General features: G+C 41.2%; 1 protein-coding gene across 4 annotated transcripts in view; it reads right to left on the reverse strand.

The window, feature by feature from the left end:
- Positions 1 to 15,449, reverse strand: part of PCSK5 (proprotein convertase subtilisin/kexin type 5) — a 628,432-nt gene that overhangs the window by 223,194 nt on the left and 389,789 nt on the right. For all 4 annotated transcript variants that reach the window (XM_077474911.1, XM_077474913.1, XM_077474912.1 and 1 more), the window contains exon 14: positions 6,118 to 6,261. In XM_077474911.1, the coding sequence (XP_077331037.1) occupies positions 6,118 to 6,261 (144 nt within the window). The remainder of the gene's footprint in view (positions 1 to 6,117; positions 6,262 to 15,449) is intronic.

Genomic DNA, 15,449 nt, shown 5'->3' on the forward strand with positions numbered 1-15,449 from the left:
ACTGACAATTGTGTGGTCGTGCGATGCTGTATCCAAACAAAATTTACAACCTTTTTTTCACACAAATAGAGCTTTCTTTTGGTGGTATTTGATCACCTCTGCAGTTTATTTTTTGCGCTATAAACAAAAAAAGCATCAATTATGAAAAAAAATAAAATGTTTTAATTTTGCCATAATAAATATCCCCCAAATTTTAAAAAAAACAAATTTCTTCATTAGTTTAACCACTTCCCGACCAGCGCACGCCAATGTACGTTGGCAGAATGGCACGGGCAGGCATATTGGCGTACAGGTACGTCCAATCTTAAATGCCGCCCTGCCATAGTGAGCACACCGCCGGCAGTGCGCTCGCGTGCTGGTCGGGACCCCCATGAGTCTGGTCGCGGGTCCCGCGGACTCGATCACCGCGGGCATACCCGCGACCGTCTCACGGGGCAGCTGAAATGGGAGATGCCATTGTAAACGGCATCTCCCCGTTCTGCCTAGCAACAAGTGACGCTGATCTCTGCTCTATGTGATTGGAGCAGAGATCAGTGTTCACTAAAAGAAAGCCCAGCCCCCAACAGTTAGTAACACACCCCTAGAAACACTTAACCCCTACACTGCCACCCAATGGTTAACCCCTTCACTGCCAGTGTCATTTACACAGGAATCACTGCATTTGTATAGCAGTGATTGCTGTATAAATGACAATGGTCCCAAAAATGTGTCAAAAATGTCCAATGTGTCCGCCATAATGTTGCAGTCACAATAATCGCTGATTGCCGCCATTACTAGTAAAAAAAAATTATTAAATTATTAAATTTATTATTAAATTATTAAACTTTTGCACAAACCAATCAATAATCGCTTATTGTGATTTTACCAAAAATATGTAGAAGAATATGTATCGGCCTAAACTGAGGGAAAAACATTTTTTTTATATATTTTTGGGGATATTTATTATAACAAAAAGTAAAAAATAATGTGTTTTTTTCAAAATTGTCGCTCTATTTTTGTTTATAGCGCAAAAAAAAAACGCAGGGTTGATCAAATACCACCAAAAGAAAGCTCTGTTTTTGGGAAAAAAAGGGCGTCAATTTTGTTTGGGAGTCACAACGCATTACCGCGCAATTGTCAGTTAAAGCGACGCAGTGCCGAATCGCAAAAAGCGGTCTGGTCTTTGGCCAAAAAAATGGTCTGGGGCTGAAGTGGTTAAGCCAATATGTATTCTTCTACATATGTTTTGGTAAAAAAAAAAAAAATCACAATAAGTGTATATTGATTGGTTTGTGCAAAAGTTATAGCGTCTACAAAATAGGGGATAGACTTATGGCATTTTTATTATTTATTTTATTTTTCACTAGTAATAGACTGCAATTTTTAGCGGGACTGCGACATTGTGGAAGACAGACTGGACACTTCTGACACTTTTTTGGGACCATTGATATTTATACAGCGACCAGTGCTATAAAAATGCACTGATTACTGTGTAAATGTCACTAGCAGGGAAGGGGTTAACACTAGGAGGAGATCAAGGGGTTAACTGTGTTCCCTCGTGTGTCTTTCTAACTGTGGGGGGATGGGACTGATTGGAGGAAAAGACAGATCGCTGTTCCTAATTACAAGGAACAGCAGATCTGTCTCTCCTCTCCTGTCAGAATGGAGATTTGTGTGTTTACACAAATCCTTATTCTGGCTCTCGTGCACGTGACCGCGGGTGTCCGGCGGACATCGCACATTAGGTCCCCCGCTGTGTAGAGGGCGTGTGCACCTACTATGGCTCTTGAAGGAGCCGATGTACAGTTATGGCGTTTTGCAGGAAAGTGCCAACCTGCTGCCGCATGATGGCAAGTGGTTAATAAACATTATTAATAGGTTGGCAAGTGGTTAATAGACATAGTTAATAGGAAAAATACAGAAGTGCTTTTACTCAGTCTAGATGTTGAAAAGGCCTTTGATAAGCTTAGCTGGCATTTCATGTTTACAACCCTCGAACCTCTGGGCTTCCAGGGACCATTCTTCAGGTCAATCAAACATTTAAATGCAGCCCCCTCTGCCACTATATAAACCCCTTATGCGACCTCCCCTCCTTTTACTATCTTGAACATGACGAGACAAGGCTGTCCACTTTCTCTATTATTTTTTGCCTTGTGTTTTGACCCCCAGGTGGCCCAGATTAGACAGGACTCCAATATTTGCAGAGTTTTGGTCAGAGGGCGTGAGTTCAAAATTTCGCTATTTGCGATTGATTCTGACACATCTGTGAGTGACCCTCCCTAATCTCCATAAACTTCTGGAAGACATTGGGTCCTTTTCCGAGTATAGAGTTAACCCCTCTAAATTAGAAGCCCTGGCGCTCAACATGTCTTCCTCAAAGGTTCATCACCTCTTGGAGACCTTTCCTTATGCATGGAAAACACACGTTATTAAAGATCTCGGTGTACATCTCACATCCCGTTATGAATCCCAGTATGATGCAAACTTTAAACCTCTTTTTGCATCTATTAGATCCCTCCTGGCTAAGTGCAGCACTACCAAATTTCATGGCTAGGGCCAAAGCCATAGCCTCGGTCAAAATGATGATCCTACCCAAACTCTGTACTGCTTTCTGAAATTGCTGTTGCCCATCTGCCTCTTTGCGGCATACTATGGCCCTACTGTGCAATATTTGGTGACAGTTAAGGCGTATCCATTCCTTCCAATCTGAAGCTTCCTTACTGACAGCCTTTCTCTCTAATCCTAAACTGACAGACAGCCTCACTTACCACAAGATTTCTCCCTGGTTACAGAGGAACCTCTTCCATTTGGTAAACCCTGTGATGATTTGAACTCAGAAAAAAACATAATCTTCTCATAGTGCCTTTTTTCGTTATCTTCAAATCTGGCACTACACCCTAACTTTTACTCCCAACCTCCAATTCTCCATATTATCCCCGTTTGATTGCTTAATTCTTTCTGGTCCATCACAGAAAGGTTTAACCTCAGATATATAAAAACTTTTAAACTCATGCAACATGGATTTTCAGAGTAAACATTGTTACATGCCTAAAGCAGAGTTCCACCCACTTTTGAGAGGTGGTCTTAAATGAAAGACCACCTCTCCATCGCTCGTTTTTGGCTAGGTAAAAACTTTTTTTCTTCTAACTTACCTTTTTATGAAGTACAGCCTGTACTTCTGATCCATACGGCGCAGGACTTCATATTCTCTTGTTCGGTGAGCCCCCCGATGTCTTCTGGGACATGTGTGTCCCCTAGAAGACAGCCGGCCATTCACAAAGCACTGCGCCACTCGCGCATGCGCAGTAGGAAATGGGCAGTGAAGCCGCAAGGCGATGTCTGCACCAGATCCAATGGACGGATCAGCCTCCGGGGGCCGACATCCCAGGCTCTCTGGACAGGTAAGCGTCCTTATTAAAAGTCAGCAGTGTTTGTAGCTGCTGACTTAAAAAAAAAAAATTGCGGGTGGAACACCGCTTTAAGTGCACCCTCTCTGCTATAGGCCTTCAGTTATGTAACAAGCAGTATCTGAAGTATTAAAACTCCATAGAGGGGCGGGTACTGTGTCTGTCAATGAACTGAATGAGTCAAAAATCCTATTTTCTCATTCATTCATTGACAGACACAGCCTTCTTTATTCAGAACCATACGGATGTCCCAAAGTAGTGCCAAACATGAGGGATAGGGCAGCCAACAAAAAACTAAGCCAACCAGACAACCTGGAGCTCAGCAAAAAACAACTGGAGCACAACCTGAACAGAAGAAGAAAAATTCCCTTCATTAGAGAAAAAACCCTCTAGACCGCAGCTTGTAGAATCTTGCGGCCAAAAGAAGCATCTGCAGAGGCCAGCACATCCATATATAATTTTGTGAAAGTGTGCATTGACGACCAGAAGCAGATAGCCTCTTCTTTGGTCCGTCTGTGATCACGAAAAGACTCAGTGGCCACCAAATACACCCTGACAGCCCTACCACATCTATGGTGTGCAAGACAAATTCCCTCAGATGTCACAGCCTGGGACACAGAGAAGGCAAATGACTAGGCAGAAAAAACTGAAGGCCTATAGCAGAGAGGGGGGTGTATATCACCTAGGACTGCCCATGGGCATAGCCAAGTCTTTTTTCTGCCTAGTGTCCTACTCCTATAGGGGGTGATATAACCCTATGGTTCTGAATAAAGAAGGCTGTCTGTCAATGGACAAATGAGAAATACTTATAAAATACTATTTTTTTGGTACATGACACCTTCATGCCTACATACTATATACCCATCGACCTCGGATCTCTGTTTGTGGTGTCGTAAAGATCAAGCCACTTTATTGCATATTTGTTGTCACGGCCCATCCTTGCAGTCATACTGGAGCTCGGTCCAGGACCTCCTTCATTGGTTATTCGAGGTTGATATTCCTTTCCATGCAAAATCTCTTAAGTCTATTCCCCCCTAAATTATCAAAAAATTGGCCATGCACATCTTAACGGCTGCCAGATGCCTGACAGCACTCCAATGGAAGAGACCAACGTCAACTGGCAGTAGTAATTATTGTATTCTAATGGTGAGGAAATGTCTTGCTGTCAGAACACAATAGCACAACAGGAGAGATTCCCTCTCCTCCAATCCCTACACTGGCTCCCAATCACCCAGTGAATTAAATTCAAAATACTAACCACACCATACAAAGCCATTCAGAACTCTGCTCCGAGCGACATCACCAATCTTGTCTCCAAATATCACCCAAATCGTCCTCTCCGCTCTTCTCAAGACCTCCTACTCTCAAGCTCTCTCATCTCCTCCTCCAATGCTTCTCTACAGGATTGCTCCAGAGCCTTTCCCATCCTCTGGAACTCGCTACCTCCACCTGATCATCTCTTCAGGAAAGCCTATCACATCTCCAACTAATCTCTTTTACCACTTCCATCAGCTCATTACCCACAGTTACAAACTTTTGTACCACCTGCCCCACCCTATTAGTTTGGAAGCTCTTCTGAGCAGGGCCCTCTTAATTCTCTTGTATTTTATTGTATTATAACTGCATCGTCTACTTTTTATATTGTAAAGTGCTGCGTAAACTATTGGCACTATCCTGTATAATAATAATAATAACACTGAATGTGTTGATGGTGGAATCTAGTGATTTTCTTTCCTTCAACCCACGGTTGAAGAAAATAAAATTGCTCAATATGTGGCCAGTCTAAGGGTGAGCATCAATTTTTCTTGTACCAAATCTTTTATTTTATTTCAGGTCTGTGCAATGGATTTTTTTTATTTCTGAGACCAAAATTGTTAACATAATTTACACAGTTTCCAGCATGTAAAAATGTATACATATGTTTTTTTCAAATAAGGAATCTTTAGCAGAAATAAGGTAGTGTATATAAATGATCAAATTAGGTAAACATGCAGGCCTTTCAAGTATGTCTTTTGAGAAAATAAAGTGCAACATGTCACTGAAGATTAATGTTCTGTATTCACACTTAGACTTCTTTCTCGAACATCTAGGTGCACTCAGTAGGGAACATGAAGAAAGGTATCACTGAATGTAGACGGAGAGGGTAGCCGGAGGGACTCTCCACCCCCACTCTCACTCTGTCTGATAGTTTGTAGATACGCTCCCATCCCTCCCTTTTTTTGTTTGTCTTCTTTGGCTTTCTCCTCTTCTTTTTCCCCTCCCTCCCTCTCTTCGCTCTCTTTCTACCTCCTGTACTCGTGCTTTTCTTTATCTTTATATCTTTCTACCCTTCCACTCTATCCTCCCGGAGCTTTAAGGTAAGACAGCAAGTGAGCAGAAGAGGAACGGAACTTTCCCTGACACCCCCCACCCCCAACAGCATTTCACTGGGAAGATCAGTGTGCTTTTGCTTCTCCGTCCCCCCAGCTCTTATGCAGCTGAGAAAAGAGGGAATGTGATGACTTATATACAGTAAAAACTTTTTTTTTATATCTACACACAAATGTTCAGCATTTCTGTTTTAAACGGAATGGGTTGTTTTACAATGTGTTTGTTTACAATCACTTTAATTTCATAATTCTCAAGAATAATATGTAATACTGCTGTACTGAAATTATATTTATACAAAATGTTGTCCAGTGATATATCTATGCCATTCATAGATTGGTTGGACCATATAAATATCTCTCACCTGTGTAGTCATCAATGTTGTACTCCTCTGATGGCTCCTCAATAGGACTGGACCGTACTCTCTCCACCTTAGGAACATCATTTCTGGGTGAGTATGGCTGAATGGATGTGCCATACAAAACAAGTGACCATTCTTTCAATTTCCCTTAAGGCAAAAGTGTAAACAAGAATTGAGCAAAATCACAAAAAATAAATCAGTCAATCTATGATATCATACATTACTATAAGGTTCCATGAAAATATATTTAGAAATTCGTGGGGGAAAAAAAAAAAACTTTTCACAAAGGCACCCAAATCAAGTTTTGATCATATACAGCATCCATTTACATGCATGCCATGTCACATCTTTTGGTGCAACAATGAAGTTCTGCCTACCCTATTGCTTGCATACTGTCACACTAAACTGCTGAGATCATACTCTTTTATTGATCATTTACCTTTAAATCTGGAGTCCTGCATTCCTATTACACTCTACTACTCTCTGATTCTATGCATTTTAATGTGTTATGGAGAATCACCACCCCAGTTTTACCAATCAGTTTTAACCAGCTCTCCAGTTAGCAGTTAACATAGTGGAGTTTGTTTTTGTTGTGTTTCCAAGTCCAATGAGGTAATGTAATGTAACATCATTCCCACCAGTCTTCTGGGGATGCTAGTCCCTGTTTAACCACTTAACGACCGCCGCATGCCATTGTACGTCATCACAATGGCATGTACAGGCACAAGCACGTACATGTACGTGCTTGCCTTCCAGCGGGTGGGGGGTCCGATCGGACCCCCTCCCGCTGGATGCGGCGGTCTGTTTCGCTTCAGGAGCGATCCGGGATGAGGGGATGGCCGTTGGTTTCTGGCCATCCCCTCTCGATCGCTCCTGGCGAATGAGAAGCTTCCTCCCACTGTGTATTGTATACACAGGCAGGGAGGAAGTGATGTCATTCTCCTCGGGCGGTCTTTTTGACCGGACTACGAGGAGAAGACTAAAAGTAAGTGTGCACCAACACTACACTGACATGTAGGTACACATAGGCACACAAACCCCCCCGATCACCCCCCCGATCGCCCCCACCCCCCCTCCCCCTCCCAGTCACAGTGTCACTGATTGCAGTGATCATTTATTTACTGATTACTGCATTCAGTGTCAGTTGTAAAAGTAAAAACTGTCAGGGCAGTTAGTGTTAGGTCCAGGGTAGCCCCCTACCACCCCCCAATAAAGGTTTAACCCCCTGATTGCCCTTAGAGTTAACCCTTTCACCCCCTTTTGCCAGTGTCACTAAGCAATCGTTTTTCTGATCGCTGCATTAGTGTCACTGGTGCCGCTAAGTAGCTAGTTATTTTTTTAGGTTCACCGCCAGGTTTTTATGGCACTAGGTACCCCGATATACTACCCAATAATGGTTTTAACCCCCTGATTGCCCCTAATTAACCCTTTCACCCCCTTTTGCCAGTGTCACTAAGCGATCATTTTTCTGATCGCTGCATTAGTGTCACTGGTGCCGCTAAGTAGCTAGTTATTTTTTTAGGTTCACCGTCAGGTTTTTATAGCGCTAGGTACCCCGATATACTACCCAATAATGGTTTTAACCCCCTGATTGCCCCTAGTTAACCCTTTCATCCCCTTTTGCCAGTGTCACTAAGCGATCATTTTTCTGATCGCTGCATTAGTGTCGCTAGTGTCGCTAGGTAGCTAGTTATTTTTTTAGGTTCACGCCAGGTTTTTATAGCGCTAGGTACCTCCATATACTACCCAATAATGGTTTTAACCCCCTGATTGCCCCTAGTTAACCCTTTCACCAGCGATCACCGTATAGGTGTCACTGGTGACGCTGGTTAGCCAGTTAGTTATTTAGGTTCCCCGTCAGGTTTTTATATAGCGCCAGGGACCCCCATATACTACCTAATAAAAATTTTAACCCCCTGATTGCCCCTAGTTAACCCTTTCACCAGTGATCACCGTATAAGTGTTACGGGTGACTCTGGTTAGATAGTTTGCTTTTTATAGCATCAGGGCACCCACCATTTATTACCCAATAAAGGTTTAACCCCCTGATCACCCGGCGGGTAATATCAATTAGGTTTTAGGGTCAGGGTCTGCATCGCCCCAGGCAGCGCTAGGTTAGTGCCAGTACCGCTAACACCCACGCGCAAAGCATACACCTCCCGTAGTGGTATAGAATCTGAACAGATCAATATCTGATCTGCAGCAGTTTAGGGTTCCAAAAAAACGCATTGTTAGCGGGATCAGCCCAGATACCTGCTAGCACCTGCGTTTTGCCCCTCCGCCCAGCCCACCCAAGTGCAGTATTGATCGATCACTGTCACTTACAAAACACTAAACACATAACTACAGCGATCGCAGAGTCAGGCCTGATCCCTGCGATCGCTAACAGTTTTATTTTGGTAGCGTTTTATATTTAAATCCGGAAGGCAGTGCTTGGTTTTCGGGGTCCCGTACATGGCTAGGCTCCAAAAAGTCCCCCACATGTGGTATCCCCGTACTCGGGAGAAGCAGCAGAATTTATTTTGGGGTGTAATTTTACTTATGCCAATAGCATGTGTGAGCAATATATCATTTAGTGACAACTTTGTGCAAAAAAATATTTTTTTAATATTCCTGCAACTTGTGGCAAAATATAAAATATTTCATGGACTCAACATGCCTCTCAGTAAATAGCTTGGGGTGTCTACTTTCCAAAATGGGGTAATTTGGGGGGGTTTTGTGCTATTTTGGCATTTTATGACCTTCGAAACTGTGATAGGTAGTGAGGAGTGAAATCAAACATTGGCACCCTTAGAAACCCTGAAGGCAGTGATTGGTTTTCGGGGTGCCGTACGCAGCTAGACTCCCAAAAAGTCCCACATATGTGGTATCCCCGTACTCAGGAGAAGCAGCAGAATATATTTTGGGGTGCAATTCCACATATAACTATGGCATGTGTGAGCAATATATCATTTAGTGACAACTTTTTGTAAACTTTTTTTTTTTTTGTGTCATTATTCAATCACTTAGGACAAAAAAAAGATTCAATGGGCTCAACATGCCCCTCAGCAATTTCCTTGGGGTGTCTACTTTCCAAAATGGGGTCATTTGGGGGGGTTTTGTGTCAGTTTGGCATTTTATGGCCTTCGAAACTGTGATAGGTAGTGAGGAGTGAAATCAAAAATTTGCACCCTTAGAAATCCTGAAGGCAGTGATTGGATTTCGGGGTGCGTACGCGGCTAGACTCCCAAAAAGTCCCACATATGTGGTATCCCCGTACTCAGGAGAAGCAGCAGAATATATTTTGGGGTGCAATTCCACATATAACTATGGCATGTGTGAGCAATATATCATTTAGTGACAAATTTTTGTAAACTTTTTTTTTTTGTGTCATTATTCAATCACTTGGGACAAAAAAAAAATATTCAATGGGCTCAACATGCCCCTCAGCAATTTCCTTGGGGTGTCTACTTTCCAAAATGGGGTCATTTGGGGGGGGGGGGGTTTGTACTGCCCTGCCATTTTAGCACCTCAAGAAATGAGATAGGCAGTCATAAATTAAAAACTGTGTAAATTCCAGAAAATGTACTCTAGTTTGTAGACGCTATAACTTTTGCGCAAACCAATAAATATACGCTTATTGACATTTTTTTTACTAAAGACATGTGGCTGAATACATTTTGCCCTAAATGTATGACTAAAATTGAGTTTATTCGATTTTTCTTATAACATAAAGTAGAAAATATATTTTTTTCTCAAAATTTTCGTTTTTTTTCCATTTATATCGCAAAAAATAAAAATCGCAGAGGCAATCAAATACCAATGAGATAGGCAGTCATAAATTAAAAACTGTGTAAATTCCAGAAAATGTACTCTAGTTTGTAGACGCTATAACTTTTGCGCAAACCAATAAATATACGCTTATTGACATTTGTTTTACTAAAGACATGTGGCTGAATAAATTTTGCCCTAAATGTATGACTAAAATTGAGTTTATTTGATTTTTCTTATAACATAAAGTAGAAAATATATTTTTTTCTCAAAATTTTCGTTTTTTTTCCATTTATATCGCAAAAAATAAAAATCGCAGAGGCAATCAAATACCATCAAAAGAAAGCTCTATTTGTGGGAAGAAAAGGATGCAAATTTCGTTTGGGTACAACATTGCATGACCGCGCAATTACCAGTTAAAGCAGTGCAGTGCGAAATTGTAAAAAGACCTCTGGTCCTTAGGCTGCGTACACACGGGCGGATTGTCTGGCCAACTAAGTTCGTCAGACAATCCGACAGACAGTCCGTTCAAAATTTGCATGAACGGACTTGACCACACACGATGAGCAGACAGTCCGCTGAAAGCGTGCGTGATGACGTGTACAGCACGTACGACGGGACTAGAAAAACGACGTCCTATACACTGCAATGCAACCTTCGGCCGTGTAAATCCTTTCTGAGCATGCGCCATACTTAGTTCGTCCAACTTGCCTACACACGAGCGGACTGTCCACTGAAACCAAGTTTGGATGGACAAAACCAAGTTTGAACGGACAAAATTTCGGAAATTCCGTAAGACTTTGTTCGTCAGACAGTCCGCTGAAAAAGTCCGCTGAAGCCCACACACGAGCGGATTGTCCGCTGAAACATGGTTCAGCGGACTAAGTTGGACAGACAATCCGCCCGTGTGTACGCGGCCTTAGGCTGAAAATTGGTCCAGGGCTAAAGTGGTTAACAAAATAGCTGAGGCTATCAGCATAGTTTACTTTACATCCTAAAAAAGGAGCCATTAGAAGATAATCCACAATTTCCCTGCCTATATTTGAATGTCAGGTTTAAAAGTGTTCTATGTGTAGGACATTTTAGACACAATCATAATCTGAAGGAACATTCTGTTCCTGTATATAGGAAATTAACCTGGCAATTAAAATACCTGCACATCAGCATGGCCTTTCAACTAACTTTGGAGGAAGCTTTTTAATTAAAATGGAAATTAAACTACCAAAGTGAATAATGAAAAAAAAAATGTAAAAACTGCAGTGAAAAAAAAACAAAAAACAAAACAAAAAAATTAGTGAACATTTCTATTCACGTATGGATACAGGAACAGTAGAGATGTCTTTTACGTACAGGCTGTGATTGGAAGCTTCTTTATGCTGTGTCACTGCATCAAAATGTCACCATCTCAGTGAAATGGCTGTTATCAATGAGATAGAAACCGCAAAACATACATTTATTTCTAATGAGAACCCAGGAGCTGCAGCCTGAATTTACGGCTCTGTGGTCACTTCTTTTTCTTAAGTCTGCTAATTAAGTGGAGTTAAGTGTACACAGGTGTATATAACTTTCTTCACAGCTCACATTTGATACCGCCTTACATGTGGCATTTTCAAGGAAAGTGGAGAGGAGTTAAAACAGGAGTCTTCTAAGTTGTAACGTACAGCTTACATTTCCTGGAAGTAATAATATTGTAACTGGGATAATGAGTGCTAGCTAGGTTGAAGGTTTTGGTCAGTGCACAGTTTGTCACATGTATACAATAATGAAGCAACAGCTCCAGGATGAATACAGCTGTAACAGATGTGAGCAGGTTGCCTTCTTGGAAAGCTCACATTAGAAATGTAGAGGAGCAAATTGCAACACTGAGTAGAACAGATAACCTTGAAAGGAGTCTTCTGCTCATTGAGCAGGTGGTCAATTGGGTTAATGAGCAGGTTCAGGTAGGAAGATGGGTTAAAGTAGTTAGAGGGAATGTTAGGGGTTTGCAGAAAAGAAAGGCCAAACCTGTGTTTGAACACCAAAACAAATTTGCCAAGTTGGGTGAAGATGTAAAAGTGGCAAACTCAGAGGTGGCAGCCCTGGATGTCACTGTTATCCTTAATATTTGAGAGAGCAGCCCATCTAATAGGGTTGGTAAAGGGCAGTGCAGGAAGGCCTAGAAAGTTGGTAATAGGGGATATAATCAGAAAAACTGATAGAATAATTTGTTGCCGAGATCACCCAATCAACCGAATGGTTTGCTGCCTCTCTGATGCCAGGGTTTGGCATATGGTGGACTTGGGTTAATAAATTACTGGGGTGGGTTGGGCGTGATCCAGCTGTCTTGGTTCATTGGAACCAATGACAGAATAAATGAAACATGGATTATCCTTAGGAATCAATTTCAAGAACTGGGCTGCAAGTTGAAGGAAAGGCCATCCAGGACTATATTCACTGGAATATTGCATGTGCAATGTGGGAAAGACATTCGGACAGCTAAATTCCAATGGAGCATACACACGGTCGCATTTTCCGATGAAAAGCTCTCATCAGTCTTTTTCTGGCCGGAATTCTGATTATGTGTACACGGCACAAGACACAGAAAGTGACAGGGTGCATGGAGATGTGGTCAGTGAAGAAAAATACCAGAGCATGACAATGCAAAGTGTTATACAGCAACTGTGGATTTACAGATCATATAATAGTTTCAGTGCAAAGAGGTGAAGACATTAGTGATTTCAGGGAGGAGTGCTCTATGTTATCGTTCTTGTGCACCTTTATTGAGGTGGTGAAGGGAGGAAATGTTAAACCTTCTGGAAAGTTAGCACACAGGGAAAAGGGAGAGCAGGAAGAGACAGTGGGGGTTATTTACTAAAGGAAAATCCACTTTGCACTGCAAGTGCACTGAAAGTGCACTTTGAAGTAAAGTCACTGTAGATCCGAGGAAAATAAAAAACAACATTTTAGCGTGCACATGATTAGATGATAAAATCAGCAGAGCTTCCAGTCATTTCAAATCTACCCCTTAGATTTAGAGCGACTGCACTTCCAAGTGCACTTGCAGTGCAAAGTGGATTTGCCTTTCGTAAATAACCCCCAGTGAGTGCTGAAGAGAAAGTCAGGGAAGAAGGAAAAAGGCTGAGCTGGTGGGGGGGGGGGGGGGGGGGGTTTGCTTGTGATAGACATAGGTGAGTGGAGGGAGGAGGAGCAGGGAGGGAGGTTTAGGGGTGGTCCCACATGGGCTAGTGATCAAAATGCTAAAGGACTGGAGCAGGTGGCATCAAATTGAAAGCAAAGTTTAGTCTATGTTCAGGTGGGCATTATAGGATAGCCATGAGTCCCAGACCTTTAGAAACTTAGTGTGAAGTAGGAAAAGTACGCTTCTTGTAGACCATGGTCCTCAATAGCCTTTGTTGTTGGCGCCATTTTTGTATTTTAAGCATGGCTGTTCAGCTCACACGATTGCTGCAAAATGAACTGCTGGCATGGCCTGTGCTTGTAATCACACTGAAGTAAGGTTACATTTAATTTCCCTACCAGACCTTATCAATACAAACTTTACCCAACACATACCCTGGTTTCATTCTCTCCTTCCTACAGATAACATTGAGGCCTGGTTCACACTGATGTGACAATCGTTCTGACTTTGGAGCATCAGAAGTCAGACCCTATTCAGTGCAATGTAACCGTTACAATTGGTGTGACTTGAGTTCCTCCGACAAAAAAAAAAAAGGTTCCTGCACTACTTCTGGTCCAACTTTAGTATGACTTGCAGTGAATTCTGTTAAAGAAGTTGCATGCAAGTCGTTCCGAAGTCACGCTGGGGTCTGGCTTTGACGTTGCGGGCAGTGTGAACCCAGAAAGTCCAGTTAATTTCTAGCCCATTCACATTGTGTTCAGTCAAGGAAATTCAAAGTGTTAACCCTTTCATATCCATCTTTGCAGTGTATATGACTCACATTAGGTGCTATATTTGTGCATTTTCATCTACTGAGACTGCTGTTTGAAATTCTATTTAAAAAGAAAAATACCCCCACATATACTGTGGTTATACAATTCTTTGATCACCTTCTAGGCTGGATCTACCACTAATGGATTGGTGTGTTTGCGTTATCCTCATAATGCAGGATGTTGGAAAGGCTGGGGTAGATTGTTGAGGATTGCACAATTGTACAATTGGATTGCATAGTGTATGCTTTGAGATATGCGCATATCCATTTTTGGATATATTTTACTCATATATTTATTCTCATTATTATTATTGTTATTAAATACTGTATTGTTTTTATTATTACTGTTTTACCCAATTGATGAATTGAAGTGGTAAAAGATTCTCACATTTGTCTGAGGTTCTTGTATATTGATAATCTATTCAGTATTACCCCTTTAATTTTATCTATTGGCAATCGGGTTTTAACTATGACCCTGAGGTGGAGATATTGTATTAATATTATTGGCCATTTTTGGACCCCTGGAAGCCGTTGGCTAATCCTTGGATTGCCATCCTGACTATTGGAATAAGAATTGGAAGCAGTGTTAATTTTGGCAGCAAATTTCGATTCAGTTTTAGTCTTTTTTTCGTTTTTGACCAAAATGGCGTTTTAGTTTTAGTCCCAATTTTGGACTAAATTGCTTTTTCTGCAATTGTTTTAGTTTTAGTCATATTTAGCCAACTAAATCTCCAGTACATTTTAGTAGACTAAAATAATTTTAGTTGTCTAAAATCTACTGGGTGCAGTTAAATTGTAATGCATTTTTTAAGCATTTCTCTACAATTTCCAAACTCATTATGTACTGCTAGAGTGAAAAATCAAATGTGTTATTTATGGTACTAAGGTTTGAACATGCACTACAGACCAATGTTAATTTTGATGTCAAATTTCAATTTAGTTTTAGTCATACTCTTTTGACTAAAATGCAAAATTATACAGATTACCAGTTTTAAATTACAGGGCAGTTCTAGTCCTAGAATGATTGCTCTTGCTCTAATGATCGCAGCGATACCTCACATGTGGGATTTGAACACAGTTTTCATATGAACTTACGTATGCGTTCGTCTATTCACCGTAAGCTTAGTGGGACAGGGCACTTGAAGAAAAAAATGTTCTTATTTATTTTACTTTTTATTTTTACACTGTCCTTTAAAAAAAAAATTGGGGCACTTTTATTCCTATCACAGGGAATGTAAACACCCCTTGTAACAGAAAAAAGCATGCCAGGACCTCTTAAATGTGAGATCTGGCATCAAAAAGACCCAAGATCTCACATTTACACTTAACCACTTCAGCCCCAAAAGATTTTACTCCATTCTGGACCAGAGCACTTTTTACAATTTAACACTGCATTGTTTTAACTGACAATTGTGCGGTCATGCAATGCTGTACCCCATCGAAATTTGCGTCCTTTTTTCCCATAAATAGAGCTTTCTTTAGTTTTATTTGATCACCTCTGCGGCTTTTACTTTTTGCACTATGAACAAAAAAAGAGCGCCAATTTTGAAAAAGCACACAATATTTTTTACTTTTTGCTATACTAAATATCCCCAAATTAAAAAATAAATAAAATTTCTTCATCAGTTTAGGCCACGTATTCTTCTACATATTTTT

This window comes from Lithobates pipiens, unplaced genomic scaffold (genome assembly GCF_037356315.1).
Source record: "Lithobates pipiens isolate NorthernLeopardFrog02 unplaced genomic scaffold, aLitPip1_a1.2 Scaffold_13, whole genome shotgun sequence".
Classification (NCBI taxonomy): domain Eukaryota; kingdom Metazoa; phylum Chordata; class Amphibia; order Anura; family Ranidae; genus Lithobates; species Lithobates pipiens.